We start from the raw sequence: 22,486 nt of genomic DNA, 5'->3' as shown, positions 1-22,486 counted from the left end.
TTTCTGGTAACGAAAAGCAGTAAGTTTATCAAGCTGAAAAACAGCTGGTTGGTGACAAAGATGCACTTATTTGTAATTGTGCTGATTGATTTTTGTCAGTAAGAATTGTGTTTCGCTAAAATCATTACTGGGCAGAAATATAAACGTATATTTACGTATCTATTTTAAACTTAATGAAACGCAGATTCATGTTAAAAATCAGTGAACTGTTAACCTTAAGAGACACAAGACTGTGATTATTAAGTACAGTAGGAGTCTCTAAGCCAGGTAAAACGTACTAAAATTCAAAATTCCCTACAATCCTCTTATAAAGACTGACAGGAAAAAAAAAAAAAAAAAGACTGACAGGACAGGCCAGCGCTCGCGGGTCACTCGGGGGTCCGCGGCCGGAAGTCGCTGGGGTGGCGGGGGGGGGGGGGGGCGACTTCGGGCAGATCTCTTGACCTCTTCGAACCGGGTCGGGAAAGCTGAGAAGGTTGGAGTCCAGAGGGTCCCCGGAAGCCCCTGGGGAGGCTGGCCCGGGGAGGGGGGGGAGGGGCGGCGGTCGAGGCCCGGGGAAGGGGGGAGGGGCGGCGGCCGAGGCCCGGGGCGGCGCGTACCGTGCGGTAGACGCGGTTCAGCGCCACCAGCAGCTTCGCTTGGTTGTACTGCGGCTGCCACGGCAGCCGCAATGCCTCTTTAGCCGGCAGCAGCATTTTCTCCGCCCCCATGGCGCCGGGACCCGGTCGGAACGAGCCTCGTCTGCGCTGGGCTACAGCTGGGCTCAGGAACCGGACGTCCAGTCTCCAAAACCGCCTCAGGGAAGTCAGCCTGCAGCGGAGCGCGCAGAATGGCGTTACCGCCCGAGCGTTTAAATAACTCCCGCGGGAGAAGGCAATACCGCGAGACCGCCGCCCGAGCTCTGTGACGGGAAAATGCGGCCCCGCTGTCCGGTCTTGCGCGTGCGCAGAAGGCCGAGCCGGCCCACTCGCGGCTGGAAGTGGGATGCCTGTGGGTGCTGGGGCGAGGCCGGAAGTGGTGTTGCGTAGGGAATGGGGGGACGCCCTGAACCGCCGCTCCACGGGCGAGAGGAGAGGCTTGCGGCGCTTGGCTGGAGGTGAGGAGAAAGGCAGCCTGTGACAGGAGTGGACCAGAGGCTGCAAACGGGAGACATTCTGGGGTTCCTGGGGGTAGGCACATTCTGGGTTTGCTCAGGGGACGCAGTGAGGTCTCCCGGGGGAAGGGGGATGGCAGTCCGGGGTTTGGGGGGAGCTGTTGTAGGGTCGGCTGAGAGGGTCAGGGTGAAATTCTTAGAAGGCCTCGTTGGGCCCGAGAGGACCGGAGGGAACAGGAATCTGCCGGGAAGAGCAGAGCGTGCGAATACACCCGGAGGTGATAGGACACCTTGAAGGAAGTTCCTGCCCCTAAGGTCTAGTTGCGCTTAAAGGGAAGCAAACGGAAGGTGATTTGAGGTTACTGGTTGTGAGACAGTCTGCAGTGCCTCCAGGAGGGAATCACGCTTTGTATATCCCTTTTAAAAAGTAGAATATCTTAGACAAAATATAGAGACAAAAGTAGAACGCACTGTGTACCCGCCACCTAACTGGAGAAATCAGTGACATAAGTTGTTTGATAATATGAATTGAAATCCTTTGTCGGCCCCACGCAATCTCATCCTGTTCCCTCTGGCCCAAGATCACCACCCTCCCAAGCACCTTTATGTTGTAATTTTAATTAGGTACACGGCACTGTTTTGCATAGTGTAATAAATATCCTTTTGCAGTTTGCTTGTTTACTTAATGTTGTTTGAATTAAGATTTGTCAGTGTGATGTAACTCTGGTTCATTCATTGTAACAGGCCAACAGGTATTTCCTCATATTAATTTTCCACTATTTATTTATTTGTTTGTTTGTTTATTTATTTATTTAGCTTTGTATGGCCGGTGCCTGATACATTTTAAGTACTTAACTGTTAAGTTGAATGGATGAATGCCGTTGCATTTGAGCTAAATCACTTCAAGAATAAATAGGATTTCAAATGGCTTAAAGAGTATTCCATTAAAACAGAATACTAGTCAGAAGCAGAATCGTGGATGTGCATGATGTATTTCAGAACTTGGAACGTCTTAGAGCTTAAAATGTAGAATTGTATGAAGATTTGTGATGAAGGAGACACCTAGAAAGATAAGGTTTAGATTTCGAGGATATTGTCCTGAGGAGAATGCACAAGCTCAGGACCCTGAGAGGTTTTTGAATTAGGAGGAAACCAAATCAAAACTGTATTTTTAAGAACACCTGATTGGTTCAGTTCTCATGTGGATAAGGTTTACTTATAAATAAATTAAATAAATAAATAAATAAATAAATAAATAAGCAAGCTGTATTTTTAGAAGATAATATAACACCATGGAGATAGGACTAGGAGGTAAGAGTTAGTGGCAGGGAATTAAAGACCACCTATTAAGCTTATAGCAATAATGATCATTGCATTAAGTAAGATACTCATGCAAACTGCTTAAAATCCTGAAGCATTTTCCTAGACCGTTCATAGTACCACTTTCCTACACAACTATTTCATACCTTCTCTGTCAAACTTGCAGCAGCAGCAGCATTTTTTCCTCTCTCTCTTTTTAAAGATTTTATTTATTTATTTATTTATTTATTTATTTATTTATTTATTTGACAGAGCACAAGCAGGGGGAGCAGCAGAGGGACAGGGAGAAGCAGGCTCCTCACTGAGCAGTTAGTCCAATGTGGGGCTCTATCCCAGGACCCTGGGATCATGACTTGAGCCAAAGGCAGATGCTTAACCCACTGAGCCCCCCAGGTGCCCCAAACCTGTAATATTTTCTTACATGTCTCATTAAGCTGATATCTTGCATCCTATTTCAGTTAGAAAAAGACTAACCCAGCTGTCTGGCTGAGTCAAAAGAGGGGTGATCTCAGGGTGGAGCATGATCTCAGGGTGATGAGTTCAAGCGCCACATTGAGGGTAGAGATTACTTAATAAGAAAATACATAAACTTCAAAAAAAAAAAAAAGATAAAAAGAAAGAAAAGGACTTCCCCATGCTTTCATTACTACATCTACCAGGTCTATACCCTAATACATTACCTCTACAATTACTGTAAGTGAATTATCTGATTTAGGAGAGGGAGTAAGCTCTTGAAGACTACTTTTTGAATACAAGAGTCTGAAGCATTGCCAATTATAAACTCTCGAGGCTTGGGTTGAAATAGGAATAGTAAAAATATAAAAGACCAGAATGAGGGGATCCCTGGGTGGCTCAGTGGTTTGGCGCCTGCCTTTGGCCCAGGGCGCAGTCCTGGAGTCCCGGGATTGAGTCCCGCGTTGGGCTCCATGCATGGAGCCTGCTTCTTCCTCTGCCTGTGTCTCTGCCTCTCTCTCTCTATGTCTATCATGAATAAATAAATAAAATCTTTAAAAAAAAAAAAAAAAAAAAGACCAGAATGATTAAATGGCAGTTGTTTTTCTCTAAAAAAATAATTCATACCCTTAATAATATAAATGAGACATTAGTATTTTTATGTGAGTTATTTTTAGGTAGATTTAGGTGTTAAGCTTTGTAAGCTAAATGTAAACATAGTTTACATACATAGTTTACATTTATGTACATAGTTTACATTTATGTTTTTATAGGACCAATTTTTCTACTACTTAACATAAGTAGTTTATGGTGAATTAGGATATCTTTGATTATCCTATTTTAGAGAATATGTTTTACTAGCCTTTGTCTTACATGTTACTGAATTGTTCAAATATAGTTTGTAACTTATTTTTCAAATAAAGTAATAGTAATAGTAAAAACACTAAAAAATAGCAAAAATAGTGTAATTCATTCTCTCATTTATTCTTTCAAATTTATTGACCTACCATATGACAAACACCTTATAGGAATAGGTAGATAAGATTCATTAGTGCAAAACCAGTAATCTGAAACCATATCACAAGACTATATTAAATGTAACCTTCAAGTGTGAGTAGTTGGTCATCTTAATTGAAATTCTGTCCTAAAGGATGGCTAAATGTATGAACAGCTAATTGAAACAGCTAATTAAAATGCATTATTGCTCAGAAATGTGGTTTATCCACAGCAGATAACCTCAGTCGTGTATCTTAAGCATCACTGCATACATTTATTATGATCTTTTAAGTTTCGGCCAGACGGGATTTATCCCATCAGAGCCCATCTGGGCTGTGGAATTACACTGATGTACTTACTCATCTTATGTGTATATGCTCTGATTTACATTGAGTTCTAATTAAGGATGTATCTCTTCAAATTAAAATTCCAAAACTTATGATTCAACCAAAAACTTCAGATTTGAACCTGTCCCCCAAAACTGCTGTGACTTCCCATTAAGGCACCTTTCAGAGACAAAAGGGAGGGCAAACAGAAGACTTTGGAGCATGTTTAGCTCTGTTTTTCTTAACATTATAAGGTAAATATAACATATCTGGGGAGACACAGCATATTTTATCCTTAAAATTGTAGTGGTTTCAGGGGCATCTAGCTGGCTCAGTTGGTAGAGCATGTGACTCTTCGCCTTGTGGTTGTAAGTTCAAGCCTCATATTGACTGTAGAGATTACTTAAAAATAAAATCTTAAAAAAAAAAAAAAGGTCTAGTGGTTTGAGATATCTTGGAGGGAAAGAAATATTAAAAACAAATGAGCATCCTTACTGGAACTTTTAACTATAAGAGCAAGAGAGTCAATAATTGTTCTCTTTTAGCTCTTAAGGGCAGCTGTATATGAGTCTGATTGCTTCAAGGCTTCTGTGCATTTCCCTCCAACTCTTTTTATTCATTAAAAAGGAATCTAGATGCAGTTGTTTTTTTCAACAGTTTAGTTCTGGTTTAAAACATTGATGATGGGGACGCCTGGGTGGCTCAGTGGTTGAGCGTCTGCCTTCGGCTCAGGGCATGATCCTGAGGTCCCTGGATCGAGTCCCATATCAGGCTCCGTGCGTGGAGCCTGCTTCTCCCTCTGCCTATGTCCCTGTGTCTTTCATGAATAAATACATAAAATTAAAAAAAATAAAACATTGATGATGTACACCATGCTCTGACATCCAAGAGAAGTAAACTCTTTAGTCCTACTACCTACCTTGGAAGATAGGACATAAGACATCCAAAAAAAAAAAAAAAACTTTGCCTTTTTCAGACCAATGTGAAATATTTGGAAGATACCATCTTTCAAAGAAACATCTAACCAAGATTAAGTCGAAGGCTTCTACCGGTCACTGAATTCTGTCCAAGATGCACATCTTTTTAAGTTAGGCAGGTACTGTATACAGTAGACTTCTAGCTCCTTAGGCTACTTATTAGCCTATTAAAGCACTTATAATAACTAGCCAAATTGATATACTAAGCGCCTTCTAAGGCAACCAACACCTAAAATTGCTACCACTCTAATAAGCCCTGACCTCTGTTCCCATTTGTAGGTCTTCCTGATGGCACTGACCCTTTGTATTACTATAAACAGTTAACTATGCCAAGACAGTACTAGCCTAGAGAAAAGGTGATGCATTTTGTGCTATTGCATATTACAGTTCAACCCTACTCTTATAGCAACAGCTTTTTTCTCAGATGGCTTCCTGGCACCTTCCAGCATTGTTCCAGGATGCTCATTGAAGCTTTCCCTCTCATAATGTTTCAGTCCTTAAATTTAAGATTTAACATTTATCCAATACTTCACTGACCAAATAGAGATTTCTCTTGACTAGCTCTCCACATAACTGCTTTTCACTGAATTATGCTAAATCATGTGACCCATCTCATCAGCCACCTTTACCCCTGCCTATACCTTCACATCTATACCCTTCACTTCTAATTTCATTGTTTTCTGACAGTTCATATTAGAGACACCAGCAGGGTAACTGAGTAGCATGCTAGGCCTTCATGACTCATGAGATCCTAGAGTAGTCCCTTTGGCATTATTTGAAATCAGCCAGTATGAATGTGTTAACAAACGTTGACACCATTGCCAAAAAATCATTCAACAACTATAATGCATAATCTGTGTCCCCATTTTAGTATGCTCCAGCAAGAAAAAATATACAGCTTTTGATGGATCCTCCTTAAAAATGCACTGTATGTACAATCTAGCAATCAGATTCCTTATTATTTACCCAAAGGAGTTGAAAAGTTATGTTCACACAAAAACCAACTAATTTTTATAGCAGCTTTATTCATAATTGCCAAAATTTAGAAGCAACCAAGATGTTTTTATTAGTAGGTGAATGGATAAATAAACTTTTGTGTCCAGACAATGGAAATATTACTCTTTACTGAAAAAAAATGAGCTATCAAGCCATGAAAAGACATGAAGGAACTTAAATGCATATTACTAAGTAAAAGAAGTCAACCAAAAAGTCTATGTACTGTATAATTTCAACTGTATTACATTAAAAAAAAAATCAGTGATTATCAGAGATTGGAAGGAGGTAGGGATGAATAGGCAGAACAAAGAAGATTTCTGGGGCCGTGAACACACTGTATAATCCCACAGTGATGGATACACGTCCTACATTTGTCAATTGTCAAATTACTGTTAATAGTAAAGTACATGTAGATATAATTAATGAAGTCCCACAGAAGAATATCACCAAGGCTATGGCCTCCCTCTGGGAACATCTTTTTTGTCTCAAGGTTACCCTTCTGTGTGATGTCTCATTCAAAGCTGGCTTTATTATTAAAAGATTAGGCTCCCACATAAATACGGTGGCAACAGGCTGATGAACATTCATGGCGTTCAAACAATGTGCAGCACATTTTTAAGGGGTGCCTGGTATTCCTGACACCTGCACCTCGTGTAGTAGAGGAATGAGTGAGGGAGGATAAGCAGGCCAATCAGGTTTAGAATTGGCATTTTTATTAATTTTAACAAGCCATAGGGCATAAGGGCTGCCCCCCAGGGGCCAGGTACCTGGACCTGGGATAATTAGGGGCAAAGGGAATATGCCAGAAAAGCCGGAAACCAAGAGTCAGGTGCTCAACAACTGAGCCACCCCGGCAGCCCAAAACATTGACTTTCTAATAAACACAGTAAACATAAGACCTTGCCCTCCCTCTCCCAGAAAGATGAAACAACTTGATGGAAGGGTGTGTAAAGAAGTGCTGTGTTATGGTGCTAAGACCCACATACACTAAGATCAAAGAAAGCAGTGCATTAAGTACAGGTTTCCCTTCCAAAGTAGAGCATTCCTATGAAATCTCTCTGAACGTTCCTATTATGCCTCTTTGCTTTTACCAAAGACATTAGTATGGTAACAGCTTTATTTGTAAAAGTGAAAATCCTCTTTGGATTTCTTTCAGTTAGCAAAAATAGGTATTAATGTAGGTCTGTCCTAAAAGTGAAATGGTATAACACGAACTTTTAGAAAGTGGGGAATACCTGTATTTCTAAGATGGACATAACCAAACTGAGCTAAGAGGAAGTATATAATGGCAAATGAACTATCTTCCTTCATGCTTGCTGTATTCCGCTTTGTAAGTAGACTTTGTAACTCCTGATGCTGACTTCCAGGTTTTACTGACATTCTTTTTTTTTTTTTTTTAAGATTTTATTTTTTTGAGACAGTGCGTGTGAACGTGAGCAGGGGAGGGGCAAGGGGAGAGGGAGAAGCAGACTCCCACTGAGCAGGGAACCTGATGCAGGGCTTGATTCCAGGACCCTGGAATCGTGACCTGAGCCAAAGGCAGATGCTTAACCAACTGAGCCACCCAGGTGCCCCTTGACATTATTTTTTCTATTTACCAGTCATGGTTTAGGTGATTTGCCTTACAGAAATAATCCTTAGCTGATACAGCATAGTGATGAAAAGAGCTTCAGGCTTTTTGCTTCAGCACCCATGATCTTGGATATCATGAAGGTTGCCATAGCTGGCAGTAATATTCTCTGCATTGTAAAGCATTAATGTCGTATCTCTGCTCTTATTCCCAGGTCAAAGATGCAGTCCAAGAAAGTTATAAAAATATATCATCAGGTCCAACCTGGTAGTTGACCTAGCTATGGAAAGCCTCCTTGAATCCTCACTGGGTCAGACCATACTGGCATTCTTAAAAACTCTTCCTATCAAAAAGTATCAAGAGTGAAAATATAAGATATATACCTACCACTTCAAGGAAGTTCCTGTACCGGCCAACAGTCTAGCACATTAGCTTGCTGATTTGATCATCAAGCTGACATACTCAAGCTCAGCACAGCAGAGGAAAATGTGTCTGTATCAGTATTTTTCACATTCTGTATGTGGCTCATTAATAGGTCATGAAATCAGTTTTATGAGTCACAGTGAAAAAAATTTTGAAACAAAATAAAATATAAAGTATCAAGTAAATCCTCTGTCAGAATTGTGCTCCACAGAATCCTCTGTGGAATACTGAGATCAATTTCAATATGTGAAAAGATAGTTAATGGAGGGCATATAATGAATAGAGCATATACTGGCTAAGAAACGGTTTTTCAGTCCTTTGTCCACTTGTGTCTTCTTCAGTTTTCATAAGAATAAAGTTGGTGAACAGTCTAGTTTTATGTTACCATGACTTGCAACTAGATGTGAAGTCTGAAATGTTCAACTGAGATGCATTTTGCAAACTGCATTTTTTTGAAAGATGTTATCTAGGATATATGTATATATGATTATTATTATTATTATTTTGGTTAGTGGCAGTTAAAACATTTTAATCAATTACTTTAAAATGGATCATATCTTTTATAAAAGAAAGAGGAAAAGTGAAGTGAAATATGCAGAAGCATGTTCAAGTTCAACTGCTGGACCTGGAAATGTGAATAGTGACAATATTGAGAAAAATATTGACTCTAATTTGCAAACTTCAACTTCGTTTGAGCCACATTTCAAAAAGAAAAAAGTAAGTGCAAGACGTTATAATGAAGATTATTTAAAATATGGTTTTATCAAATGTGAAAAACCCTTTGAAAATGACAGACCTCAGTGTGTTATTTGTAATAATATTCTTGCAAATGAAAGCTTAAAACCTTCAAAATTAAAAAGACACTTAGAAACTCAGCATTCTGAACTTATTGATAAGCCTCTTGAATATTTTCAAAGAAAGAAAAAAGATGTAAAGTTGTCAACACAATTTCTTGGTGGTTCTACCACCATTAGTGAGAAAGCCTTATTATCATCATACTTGGTTGCATATCGAGTAGCAAAAGAGAAAATGGCTCACACAGCTGCTGAAAAAATAATTCTTCCGGCATGTTTGGATATGGTACGTACAATTTTTGATGACAAATCAGCTGATAAATTAAAAACTATATCTAGTGATAATATAGTATCTCTTCGCATTTGTACTATTGCGGAACATTTAGAAACCATGCTTCTTGCTCGGTTGCAGTCTGGTATAGATTTTGCAATCCAACTTGATGAAAGCAGTGATGTGGGGAGCTGCCCAACACTCTTAGTGTATGTCAGATATGTGTGGCAAGATGATTTTATGGAGGATTTTTTGTGTTGTTTAAATATAGCCTCACACCTAAGTGGATTAGATATTTTTACAGAATTAGAAAAATGCATTGTTGGTCAATATAAATTAAACTGGAAAAACTGCAAAGGAATTACAAGTGACGGAGCAGCAAGCCTAACGGGAAAACATAGCAGAGTAATTAAAAAATTGCTGGAAGTTACTAATAATGGTGCTGTATGGAATCATTGTTTTATACATCGTGAAGCTTTAGCATCTAGGGAAATCCCACAGAATCTCATGGAAGTATTGAAAAATGCAGTGAAAGTTGTTAACTTTATTAAAGGAAGCACACTAAATAACCAGCTTCTTGAAACATTTTGTTCAGAGATTGGAACTAATCATACCCACTTACTATATCATACCAAAGTTCGTTGGTTGTCTCATGGGAAAATACTAAGCAGGGTTTATGAACTCAGGAATGAGATTCACATTTTTCTTATTGAAAAAAAATCTCATTTGGCAAGTATTTTTGAAGATGATACTTGGGTAATGAAATTGGCATATTTAACTGATATTTTTGGCATTCTTAATGAACTGAGTTTAAAACTACAGGGGAAAAATAGTGATATATTCCAACATGTTGAACGTATTCAGGGATTTCAAAAGACATTATTGTTATGGCAAGTGAGGCTTAAAAGCAACTGTCCTAGCTACTACATGTTTCCAAGATTTTTGCAACATATTGAAGAGAATATTATTAGTGAAAACATTTTGAAAGAAATAAAATTAGAGATATTGTTGCATCTCACTTCTCTGTCTCAAACTTTTAACCATTTCTTTCCAGAAGAGAAATTTGAAACATTAAGAGAAAATTGCTGGGTAAAAGATCCATTTGCTTTTCGAAACCCAGAATCAGTAATTGAATTAAACTTGGTGCCTGAAGAAGAGAGTGAATTATTGCAGCTTAGTTCGTCATATACATTGAAGAGTGATTATGAAACACTAAGTTTATCAGCATTTTGGATTAAGGTAAAGGAAGACTTTCCTCTGCTAAGTAGAAAGAGTGTCCCACTATTATTGCCATTCACAACAACTAGTTTGTGTGAGCTAGGGTTTTCAGTCTTAACCCAGTTAAAAGCAAAGGAAAGAAATGGATTGAATGGTGCAGCAGATATGCGGGTAGCATTGTCCTCCTGTGTTCCAGACTGGAATGAACTTATGAACAGGCAAGCACACCCATCACATTAAATAAATCTTACCTGATTTTTGTTTTTGTGTTTCTTATTTTGTGGTATTTTTCTGTGTTGTATTTAGATGTTAACATAGCATTGTATGTGATAACTATTTAAATACTAATAAAATCATAATGTAACTTTACATTCTTGAACGAAAACTTAGTGAACTGTTAAGTGTTCAGAAACTGTTCTAGAGATACTTGGGATACAAAATGAAGAAAGCAAAGATCATTCTATAGTGGAACTTATGTTCTGTGGAGGAGAGAGACAATGAGTAAGGCTTGTGATATCTTAAAGATAAGTGCTATGGAAAGAATAATAAGAAAGGTCAGGGAACTATTTGGGGACAAAATCATGAAGGACTCTAGTCCATTATAGGGCTTCTGGGTTTTTGTCAGTGAAATGGAGAACAATTGAAGGATTATTTTGAGGAAAAAGATTATCTGAATTAAGTTTTAAAAGACATTCCAGGGTCACCTGGGTGGCTCAGTTGATGAAGCATCTATCATTTGTTCAGGTCATGATCCCAGGGTCCTGGAATTGGGCCCTACATTGGGCTCCCTGTTCAGCTGGGGGTCAGCTGCTCCCTCTCCTCTGTTCCTCCTATCCACTTATCTCCTCTCAAATAAATAAAGACTCACTTCAGAGGTGCCTGGCTGGCCCAGTCAGTGAAGCATCTAAACTCTTGACCTCAGGGTCATGAGTTTGAACCAACCCTTGTTAGGTGAAGAGGTTACTGAAATAAATGACGCACAGTGCCCAGTATTTTGAGAATATATTGGATTAAATGTTACTTCCCTAAAGGATTTTCCTAACCACCATAGCTTTTGTTCCATTATTCCCTTTATTTCTTTTCTTTGTAGTATATTATTGTCAATCTGCCACCTTAGAATGAATGCTCCAGAAGAGTTCATGTCCATTTTGTATGATACATAGTGGGCGTTCAGTATACATTTGATTAACAAATAATGGTCTCTAACATCTGAACTTGAGGTCATACTATCAGGAATAATTATTAAATATGTGGCAAAGCCTTTTTTGCATTTGAAAATCTGGTTTTGTCAGATAACCTCTATAAGCATCCAAAAATGACACTGATTGATAATGGATTCCTCACATCCAACTTCTTTTATGTATTAGCTGACTCCAGTGAGTTATGTTTCTTTGGGCAAGGGCTTCCTCTAAAAAAAGTTAAGCAATTCCTTTCCATCACCTAGCACACTAAGCATTATTGTAATACTGATTTTTCATATTTTGTATTCTGTTAAAGGTACTTCTTTTTCCCCCCAACGCTTTTTTTTGTTGTTTTGTGCTTGAAATAAAGTATTGGAAGACAATTCTCCATGAACATCTCACTTGTCTGCTCAATGTGGATCTTCTGAGTAAAGGTATTTGCATCCAAGTTAAGAATGGTTAAGGGAGACAGTTTAGGGTCATGAAGCTAGAGACACCCCAGGGAACTAAAGATAAAGCCTTCTTCCCCTCTTCAGAGATGTTTACTCGCACAGCAGCAGAGTAATGGATAATGTCCCTGGAGAGGAGGATGGGAAAATAATACCAGCGACCCCATAAAACCCTAGAGTCTTCTGTGTTGTGACCTGCTGCATGATGGAGAGACTCAATCCCAGAACCCCAGGATCATGACCTGAGCTAAAGGCAGACAGGATGAGCACTAGGTGTTATATGTTGGCAAATCGAACTCCAATAAAAAATATATAAAAATAAAGGAAGATGCTTAATTGAGCCACCCAAGTCCCCTACTTATTTTTTAGGACAAAATTTTTAATAATGTCCAGGATTATTGAAGGCTCTTAATGTTCAAGAAAACAACATCCAGATTAGAGCTGAGTTCAAGGTCTTTGAAATGTGACCCTAGCTTTCCTGTTGTTTCAATCTGCACTCTGTTTACCAAACTAATTTATTTTTCCAGGAGAACCCCATGCTTTCCCATTATTTTGTCTTTGCTTGGGCAATTGGTACTATCTAAAATCCATTTCCGCCAACTTTCTGTATATTTCAGCATCCTATGCCTTCTGCTAGAACTTCCTATAAGGAGAATAATAAAATATCTGTTTTTTTACATGTAGCTGCTTTCACTCAGTATATATACTTTTAGATGCTTACATGTATCAGTAGTTCATGCCTTTGTATTGCTGAGTGGTTTTCCATTGTATGACTAGACTGCAATTTGTTTATTCTTTTCTTGTTGGACATTTACAATTGTTTAGGGGCAATTATGGATTAAGTTCAATGAATATTTCATGTATAAGTCTTTGGGTAGACATGTTTTCATCTTTTTCTTAGTAAATACCCTGTAATGAACGTATCTTCGGTGAGGTATCTGGTCAACTGTTTTGTCCATTTTTTTTTTATTTTTAAAGATTTTATTTATTTATTCATGCGATACACAGAGAGAGGGAGAGAGAGGCAGAGACACAGGCAGAGGGAGAAGCAGGCTCCATGCAGGGAGCCTGACGTGGGACTCGATCCCGGGTCTCCAGGATCACGCCCTGGGCCAAAGGCAGGCACTAAACTGCTGAGCCACCCAGGGATCCCCTGTTTTGTCCATTTGAAAATTAGTTGCTTTTCTTCTATAAGCTTTTTTTTTTTTTAAGATTTATTAAAGAGAGAGAGCACGAGCAGGGGCGAAGGGGAGAGATAGAGGGAGAAGGAGGAGCAGACTCCCCACTGAGCACAGAGCCCTAAGCAGGGCTTGACTCCAGGACCCTGAGATCATGATCTGAGCCCCATGCCTATGCTTAACTAGGCCACCCAAGCTCCCCTAGATACAAGTTTTAAATCAGTAATCAGCATTCATATTATAGTGACCTGTGAATATTATTCATGGCTGAGCTTACAGTATTCTATGATTGTTTCCTTTCTTGTAAACTTCTTGCTTATTCCAGAGGTAATACTTGTCTCCCCCACCTATTTGTGTGCTTACCCCTCTCTTTGTGTGCTTGGTATTCTATTCAGTTTCCATTCATTTTGGTAACAGCTCTAGGAAGGATGTTTCCAAGAAATGAAAGAAAGAAAAAGTAAGGAGGGAGGGAGGGAAGAAAGAAAAAGAAAGAGGGAGAAGAAAAACATTTAGAAAGAGAAACACACCAACTAAAATACAAGCTGATGCTTTTGAATGCATTGGGGAATTCACATGTGTTGCAAAGAATTTGACCATAATCATAAGTGTGCATATAATAAAGCACATGAACAAATAAGACTGGGTAGGGGTGAAGAATGGGAGGAGAGGCATAAGGGAGATTAGTTATTATCTCTAGGGTAAGCAAGAAGTTTACAAGAAAGGAAACATAATCATAGAATAATACAAGCTCGGGCATGAATAATATTCACAGACCATAATAGTGTAAATGTTGATTACTGATTTAAAGCTTGAGATAAAACACTCAGGATGATGAAAGACACAAAAGGATTCCTTTTGAGGATGTGTGGTGTTAAAGATAAAATTTTCTTTTTCGTCCTAGGAAGTCAAAGAGTAGAATCCAAGGTGGAAACAACCAGAAACAGCATATAGGCATGTTAGTTAGAAATGTGGAAGTAAATACAAAAACACTATTGAAATAATTAAAAATGCTTATTTCTGGAAAGTGGGCCGAGTCAGGGAGGGCTGGACAGGAGAATGTGGGGTTTGGTTATAAACTTTAAAAAAGAGAGAAAAAGACTCACAGAAAATGTTATAGAACCACCCCTCCCCTTCCCCGCCAGCTGCTCATGTTTACGAAATGCCTGCCATAGGGCCCTTAGCTCACAGCTATCATTACTGTAAGAATTGAGGGTTAGAGACCCCAGAATTCCAAGTGAAAGTCCAGCAGTCCTGGTTCTCTGAACTGACTGTCTCTCTAGGATCTTGCATCTATCTGGAAGGGAGATTATGTCCTCTGACAAGTTACTTAGCTTCCCTGAGTTTCCTCATTTGTAAAATGGGGATAATCCTAACTGGGAGGATGTTATTATGAAAAGTAATTGAAAACTGCTTGTGGAGTACTTGGCACATAATAGCAGCTCAATAAATACTAGTTTCTGTGGTTATTACTTCCTGAGAACAAAACCCATTCATCTTTGGAGGAAAAGAGAGCATCTGTCAAAGGTGTCAGAGTGTGGGGCCAGAAAAATCTTTCTTTTGATGATTAAACTTTCCTCACCTGTTCTGCAACTTTGCTTCTGTGGGAGCTCCTTCCTTCTGGACTCTGGCCAATATTAGCCAAGGGCCCTATTTTTGTTTGTTTGTCAAACTGGTGGTTGCCAGGTGGAGGTGAATGGGGGATGGGTAAAGTAAGTGAAGCGGAAAGATACATAAAAAATTATAAAATAAGTCACAGGGATGAGAAGTACAGCATAGAGAATATATAATAATATAACCTATGGTGACAGATGGTGACGTGTGGTAAGCATTGAGTAATATGTAGAGTTGTTGAATCACTATGTTGTACATCTGAAACTAGTATGACATTATTCTAGTAGTTAATTATTCTTCATTATTCTTCATTATTCTAGTAGTTCATTATTCTTCAATTAAAACGAAAACAAAAAAACCTCATGGTGCATGGGCCAGTCGCTTCTTAAAGCAAGCGACTGTTGATCTCAGGCTTGAGTTGGAGCCCCACCTTGGTACACCCAAGTAATCTCTGGAGATTACTTAAAAATAAAATCTTACCAAAAATAAATAGTAAATAAATAAATAAATAAATAACCAAGAGCAAGAGTCCTGTCCCCATTGAAGCCCCAAGTCAGTCTTGGAACTGAAGCAGCTAGTAGAGGCAGAAAGCCACAGGGTGGTGTTGGAGTGCCTGAGAGCCTCGCAGCTGAAGGAAGTCACCCTAGGGCGGGCTGAGAAGTGAGTCAGAAGGCCGGGAGCTGGAGGGACAGTCGCCCGCGATGGCAGCCCTGGGGCTCGCGTCCTCGCTACCGCTGCTGCTGCTGGTGATCGCGGGCGCTGGGGGCGCCCGATGGCGCGGGGAGGGCACCACCCCGCACCTGCAGAGCATCATCCTGGGCCGCTGCGCGGAGCACGTCGCCCTGCTGAACCCGGAGCAGGGGTGAGCGTGGCGGGGGGAGCGGGGAGGTCTAGAGGTGAGGAGGGTGAGTGGAGGGTCTTGACCAGAGAGATGTGCGCGGGACTGTGTGAACAGGAGTTCCAAAGGTCCGGGGAGCCAAGCGCAGAGGACGGGAAGATGGGAAGTCTGGGGGTGGGGTGTGAGCCTGCGTGCGGGAGTGCGTAAGCCAAGGAGGCTGTGGGCTGTCTGTCTAGAGGCGAGGCGGTTAGGTTGAGGTGAGTTTGGGTGACAGCCAGCACATGCTTAGCCAGAACGGTCGGACCCAGGAAGATGGCCTTCAGCTGGAAATTCGTGAATCCAGGGACTTGGGGAATTCAAATTTCAGATCCTCTAACCTAGAGGACTTTATGAGTTTGAGTGTCTCTTGCCAGCACAGTCCTTCCTATTCATATTTTTGTTCCTTCTTTGGATCCACTTTTTCTGTTTTCATAATGTCTTTTTCTTGTGCCAGTTTTTTTTTTTTTCTGACTCAGACAAAAAAAAAAAAAAAAAAAGCAAAGAATAAAATTACCCTTGCCTAACACAAGAAATAAAAAGTTACAAATGCCTTGGGAAATGTTTTTGGAAAGCTGGGATGGACTTGAAGTTAGTGTCACCTAACACAAAGGGTGACAGCATCGGATGCGTCAGCCAAGAGATCAACTCAAATCTTTTGGCTTAAGCAAATAGTTTTTATTACTTCCAGCAAGTAAGGAGACAGGGAGATAGTTCTCAAAGCACTGTCTCCCGTAACACAAACTTCAGGCTTGCTTTATGCTCCCAGCCAGCAACATCTGAGGCTGTTATTCCCTACAAATAGGAAGCGGGTCTCAGGAACTTCCTAAAACCTTTGTGATCTTTTGAGAAGGGCATTCAAGGGGTTTGCTTGACTCGGTAATTTCCCAAGAACATCTGCTGCTCTCTTGAGTAACTTTGGGCGTTTCCCAGGATTGGGGCAGTTCCAAAGGATTGTGAAACTGACAAACAAAATAGGTGCTGGAGAAGGAGACAGTTTATCTGTCCTCACTGTGGTCCCCAACTTTACTTAGTTGCCTTTATCTTCTCACGTCATCCCTAACACCAGCAGAAGGCGAAACAGCTTTTCTCAACACTCGGTGCTCATGATTTTACAAGGTCCAGTCCACCACCTGCCTGACCACACCAGGTCCCAGGGAGCAATGGACCTTAAGTCTGAATAGAGAGGCACCTGAAATTGGAAGCCTGTGTGGTTTATTGGAATTGTCATCCTCCAGCCAAGTGCCTTTTCTGCTCATCTCTGGGAGCCCGGGACAAGACTTTATTCCTTAGCTCTGAAATATGTAATACCTTCTGAGAGCCACTTTCACTGGCAGGTTTCTAAATCCATCACCTCGGTTTTCTTCTCCTCTCCTGAATTGGGGTTAAGGCCTCAGCCATGACAATTTGCTGTCTTTTTTGTGCCTAGTTCACAGATGATAAATGGTAAAATTACTCATAAAGCTGTTGAATGGAGTACTTAGAGAGAAATGGCAATACTTCACAACACATCATGATGTGGTTTTTTTTTTTTCTTTTTCTTTTTAACTCGTACTGCTGCACAGGGAAAAGAACTGCACAGCTATCTGGGAAGCCTTTAAAGTGGTGCTGGATAAGGATCCCTGTTCCGTATTTCCCTCAGACTATGACCTTTTTATTAACCTCTCCAGACATTCCATTCCCACAGACAAGGTAAAACATTAATCTCTGCCTCTATAGAGATAGATGGTACATGGGCCAGGTGTCTACGACCCTGGGAGACCCTGTTTCAGTATTGCCAAAAAGTCAAGCAGTAAACTCGAACTCTCTGATGGGGAGGTATCTTTATCTTGAGGGTCAATCCTGGGTCTGCTGCCTGTCTAGGCAGAAGGAAGTCTCCTAAGTCAACAAGTCTGCAGGAATCACTACTTTAGGACCTTGCCACACCTTTTGCTGGGGCTCTGCTCTTAGCCAATTCGGAATAACTTGTGTCCTAACTGGCCCCAAGGGCCGAACTTTTGAGTGACTCAGAAGACCTTGGATTAACCTCAGTATCTTCCCAGAAGGCCAGTCCCTCCTTTTAAGGGACCTTAAGATTCTATCTATTCAGTACCAGTTTCTTTCTTTTTTTTTTTTTTTTTTAAGATTTTATTTATTTGTTCATGAGAGACACAGAGAGGCAGAGACACAGGCAGAAGGAGAAGCAGGCTTGCTGTGGGGAGCCTGATGTGGGACTCGATCCGGGAACTCTGGGATCACAACGTGAGCCAAAGGCAGATGTTCAACTACTGAGCCACCCAGGCTCCCCATAGTACCCGTTTCTTTAAGAAAACCACATGTTGGGGACACCTGGATGGCTCAGTGGTTGAGTGTCTTCCTTTAGCTCAGATTGTGATCCCAGGGTTCTGGGATCCAGTCCCATATCAGGCTCCCTACAGGGAGCCTGCTTCTCCCTCTGCCTCTGTCTCTGCCTCTCTCATGAATAGATAAATAAAAAATCTTGAAAAACAAACAAACAAACACATGTCTGTGTTCTGAGTTCTAATAAAATGAAAATAAATGAGAAAATCTACATAAAATGCTTGCATAGAACAATACCTTGAGTTAAAAAAAATAGATAGCTTTTGTTTTCTGTTTCTTTGATGACATAATTCTCAAGCTGATTTTTCATTGTAAAATCAGGTAACATTGATGTTTATGAGTGAACAAATCTTAACAGCATTTTAAAAATTTTGTAAATGGAGCTGGAAGGTTCAGAGATATAATAGGTTAAAAATAAAGATTTTTAAGAATATGTTGCATTTTGAACTTTATTGCCTCCCTGCCAGTGAAAACAGGAACCTTAAATTGTGTTGCCTTCTTTAGTAGATTTATTTTTTAAGATTTTATTTATTTATTTGACAGAAAGAGAACACAAGCAGGAGGAGTGGCAGGCAGAGGGAGAGGGAGAAGCAGGTTCCCTGCTGAGCAAGGATCCAGTACTCTGGGATAACGACCTGAGCCCAAGACACACTTAACTTACTGAGCTACCCGGGTGCCCCTCTTCTTTCATAGATTTTGGTGTAAGTTGTTGAACTCAGTAAATAGTTATTGAGCTCCTTTCATGTATTGGGCCTTGTGCTAAGGTTTGAGGATGCTTGCAATAGGGAACAAAATAACCCCTGCCCTCGGGCATAGAACAGTTGGACAACTAAGGGTTTGATGAGATCATTAGAGGGATATTGTTATTTGTATTACCATTGTGGGAAGACACTGTAGCTTTATAGCAGAAACTGTAAAATACAATATAAAAGCATATTTCTGAAGTGCTTTTTGTGGTGACATATCATCCTGAACACAGCTGTGGAAGAAGAGAAAGGGCTTTGCTCCCCATTTTCCCAATGTGGAAACTCAGGCACAGGGCTACGACATGTCTTGTTCAAGATCACACATGTAGTGTATGACGGAGTCAGGATTCAAACCCAGGTCCTTTGGTCTTTTTTAAAGTCAGGGATAAATATATATATTTACTACTGAGAAAGTACTTTGTTAATGTGTGCATGATGTGGTCGCAAGGGTGGGAGAGATCATGGCACTCTGAATGGGTAAACAAAGAGAAAGAAAAAGAAAGTGCAGTTGTCAGGCAAGGTGGAGTCGAATAAGAAATGGACTGCCTGGGGACACCTGGGTGATTCAGGGGTTGAGGGTCTACCTTTAGCTCAGGGCTCAGGACGTGTTCCCAGGGTCCTGGGATCGAGTCCTGTGTCAGGCTCCCCATAGGGAGCCTGCTTCTCGCTCTGCCTCCGTCTCTGTGTCTCTCATGAATAAATAAATAAAATCTTTGAGAAAAAAAAAAAAAAGAAAAGAAACGCACTGCCTGACTGAAAAAAAGATGTACTTTGATTTCATTTTCATGTTAATTTTGTGTTTGTTTTTCCTTAGTCCCTGTTCTGGGAAAACAACCACCTTCTTGTCACTAGTTATGCAGAGAATGCCCGTCGCTTTGTGCCTCTGTGCAGTGTTCTCTACGGCAGGATGGGTGACTTTCTGAGCTGGTGTCGACAGGAAAATGCCTCTGGTAAGACTCCAGACAAATCAGAAGCAAAGTCCAAGCTTCTGGTTAAGCATTTCTGCTAAATGCTTTCCTATGCATTTGTCTCATTTGATTTCCTCCAAATCCTCTGAGGTAGGCAGTAATAATGATTAATAATAACAATAACAGAGAGAAAGCACTTATCTTTTGCTGGGTACTCTCTCAGCACCTGACATATATTAGCTAATTTAATCGCTGCCACAGCCCCAAGAGATAGATCCTCTCCTAATCCCTGTTGTGATAAATAAGGAACCTGAGGCACAGCAAGGTTAGGAAACTTACTGAGGAATGAACAGCTAGGAAGCAGCAGTAGATTGGCTCCAGAGCACATGCTCCCATCCCTGCCCAAGCCGGCCTCAGGACTCTCATTTACCAGAAGGGGACACTGAAGTTTAAATGTTATAAAATTTCTGTTTTCTGGCTAAGGACTATCACTTTCTTGGTGTACTTTTGTTGGATTTACTTCCAAAACCAGGGCTAACTGGAGAAGGTGCTTCATCCAACAGAGCAAAAAAAATTTTTTTTGTTTGTTTGTTTTTAAATCACTTCACTAGATCATCAGTAAAGAAATAGCCAAGCTAAGATGCTGATGCTTGGTAGTCAGCAGTCTCACTCATTAGCCAGCTGCTTGGGTCTCTGCCTTCCTCACATCTGTGCTGAGCAAAATGACACCTGTCTTCCTATCACAGATTGGGTTCTTTGTGGATTGGGTCAGCAGAACTGTGAATGTCAAACTTGTAAACACAGGCCTAATAGATTTTATAATGCCAGCAAATATTTTAAATTAATTATTCTGTGATAAAATCTTTTTAAAGATTTTATTTATTTATTTATTTATTTATTTATTTATTTATTTATTTGTTTGTTTGTTTGAGTGAGTGAGCATGAGAGAGAGCATGAGCAGAGGGAGGGGCAGAAGCAGACTCCCAGCTGAGCAGGGAGCCCAACACAGAGCTCAGTCCCAGGACCCTGAGATCATGACCTGAGCTCAAGGCAGATGCTTAACCAACTGAGCCACCCAGGTGCCCCTCTGATATAATGTTTGATATGAAACATGTTTATCTATTTTTCCCTTAGGACTCGATTACACGTCCTGCCCTACATCAGAAGATTGTGAAAACAACCCTGTGGATTCTTTCTGGAAAAGGGCATCTATGCAGGTTAGCTTGGGAAGGATGGCTGGGGGACTGAGCAAATAAACCTGGGACCCTTGAACATGGGACAGAGGGGTTCAGAGACTGGGCCATCAGGTCATGATTTCACTTCTCCAAGCCTCTCTTTCCGTCCACGTTCACCACATTTTGATTCACTCCATCTGCTCCATAAAGGTGGGAGGGCTTAAGGAGCTTGAATACTTAGTGCAACACCCAGCAGAGCCAACACAGTGAGTGTTGGTATAGATGAGGGCATGGTGACTACTGGTACTATCATGTTGTGGCTGCTCTTAGTATTTTCAATCAATGTGAGTTTGACTGCTATGTAAATGGGGTGGCCCCTGTTTTATGTGAGGCCCTGGGATACCTGAGATCCAGATGTGGGGGTCAGAAATGTCCTCAGGACTGCTATTCATGAGAGGAGGTGATAGGAGGTGATAGGTAACAGGTGAGTGGAGGATAACCTGGAGACACAGAAATGGCCCGTTACTGAAGGTCTATTCCCCAGAGCATCCTGCCACCAGAGATGATGATAGCCTATTAAATGTTAGCTCTGTTGACTAGGAGGCCAGTGGATCTCGGGGTCCTGCCACCCACCACTAGCAGCTCCCTTTCAGGGCTGTCCATGTCCCTTTTTGTCCTATTCTGGATCTCTGGGGGTCCACTGAGTCCATTGTTCATCAGAGTGAGGTGACTTTGGTGAAATCCTCCTCCACGCTGTGGTTTGGAACAGGGCAGAGGGCAGGCTCCAGGCAAAAGGCACACTGTTCATTCCTGTGCTCTTCTGCTCCAGTGAGAACACCCTGTTTGGCTCACTACCCCTAGACTCCATTTCCAGCGCACACTTCTCAGTGAGCTCTGGACTGCCAGAGTTCCTCATGGAGGCTACAGGGGCATCATCAGCTGATTGTGGGATCATAATAGCAATTCGGGGGCAATGTCAATATTCTCATAAAATAACCATATATCTTCTCAGCTGATCTGCCTGACTTCAAAGTGTGTGCTCCAGGGATGCCTGGATGGCTCAGTGATTGAGCATCTGCCTTTGGCTGAGGTCATGATCCCAGGGTCCTGGGGTCAAGTTCCACATCGGGCTCCCTGCATGGAGCCTGCTTCTCCCTCTGCCTGTGTCTCTGCCTCTCTCTGCGTGTCACTCATTAATAAATAAATAAAATATTTAAAAAGAAAAACAAAGTGTGAGCTCCAAAGCACCATTCTAGACTTTCTCCAACTTTAGAATGGGAATCTAAGAATCATGCTCACATCTTATGAGCCCTTAGAATGTGCTGGATTGTCTATGTACAAGGAGTGCAAGTAGTTTAGTGATGAGGAGAGGGTCTGAACTGTAGCAGAGAAGTATTCAATACATGTTAATAATTCTTATTTTTATTGTATTTTTTTTTAAGATTTTTAAAATTTACTTATTTTAGAGAGCATACACATGAGTAGGGGGACACAGATAGAGAGAATATCAAGCAGACTCTGTATTGAGCTCAGAGCCTGGCACAGGGTTCCATCTCACAACCCTGAGATCATGACCTGAGCTGAAAC

The 22,486-nt window shown here is 40.9% G+C and overlaps 1 protein-coding gene across 4 annotated transcripts in view; it reads left to right on the top strand.

Moving 5' to 3' along the window:
* Positions 1–957: 957 nt before the first annotated feature.
* Positions 958–22,486, top strand: part of BST1 (bone marrow stromal cell antigen 1) — a 46,060-nt gene continuing 24,531 nt past the window's right edge. For 2 of the 4 annotated variants that reach the window (XM_041752099.1, XM_041752098.1), the window contains exons 1-5: positions 958–1,096; positions 8,724–8,875; positions 10,274–10,458; positions 19,631–19,766; positions 20,859–20,941. In XM_041752099.1, coding sequence (XP_041608033.1) covers positions 1,032–1,096; positions 8,724–8,875; positions 10,274–10,458; positions 19,631–19,766; positions 20,859–20,941 — 621 coding nt within the window. In that variant the 5' untranslated portion in view covers positions 958–1,031. Of the gene's footprint in view, positions 1,097–8,723; positions 8,876–10,273; positions 10,459–15,469; positions 15,719–17,295; positions 17,423–19,630; positions 19,767–20,858; positions 20,942–22,486 lie in introns of those variants that run through there. The other 2 variants (XM_041752101.1, XM_041752100.1) reach the window with 2 other exon arrangements.

This window comes from Vulpes lagopus, chromosome 4, assembly GCF_018345385.1.
Source record: "Vulpes lagopus strain Blue_001 chromosome 4, ASM1834538v1, whole genome shotgun sequence".
Lineage (NCBI taxonomy): Eukaryota > Metazoa > Chordata > Mammalia > Carnivora > Canidae > Vulpes > Vulpes lagopus.
The sequence above is the reverse complement of the archived record's forward strand: the minus strand, read 5'-3'. Positions and strand labels throughout refer to the sequence as shown.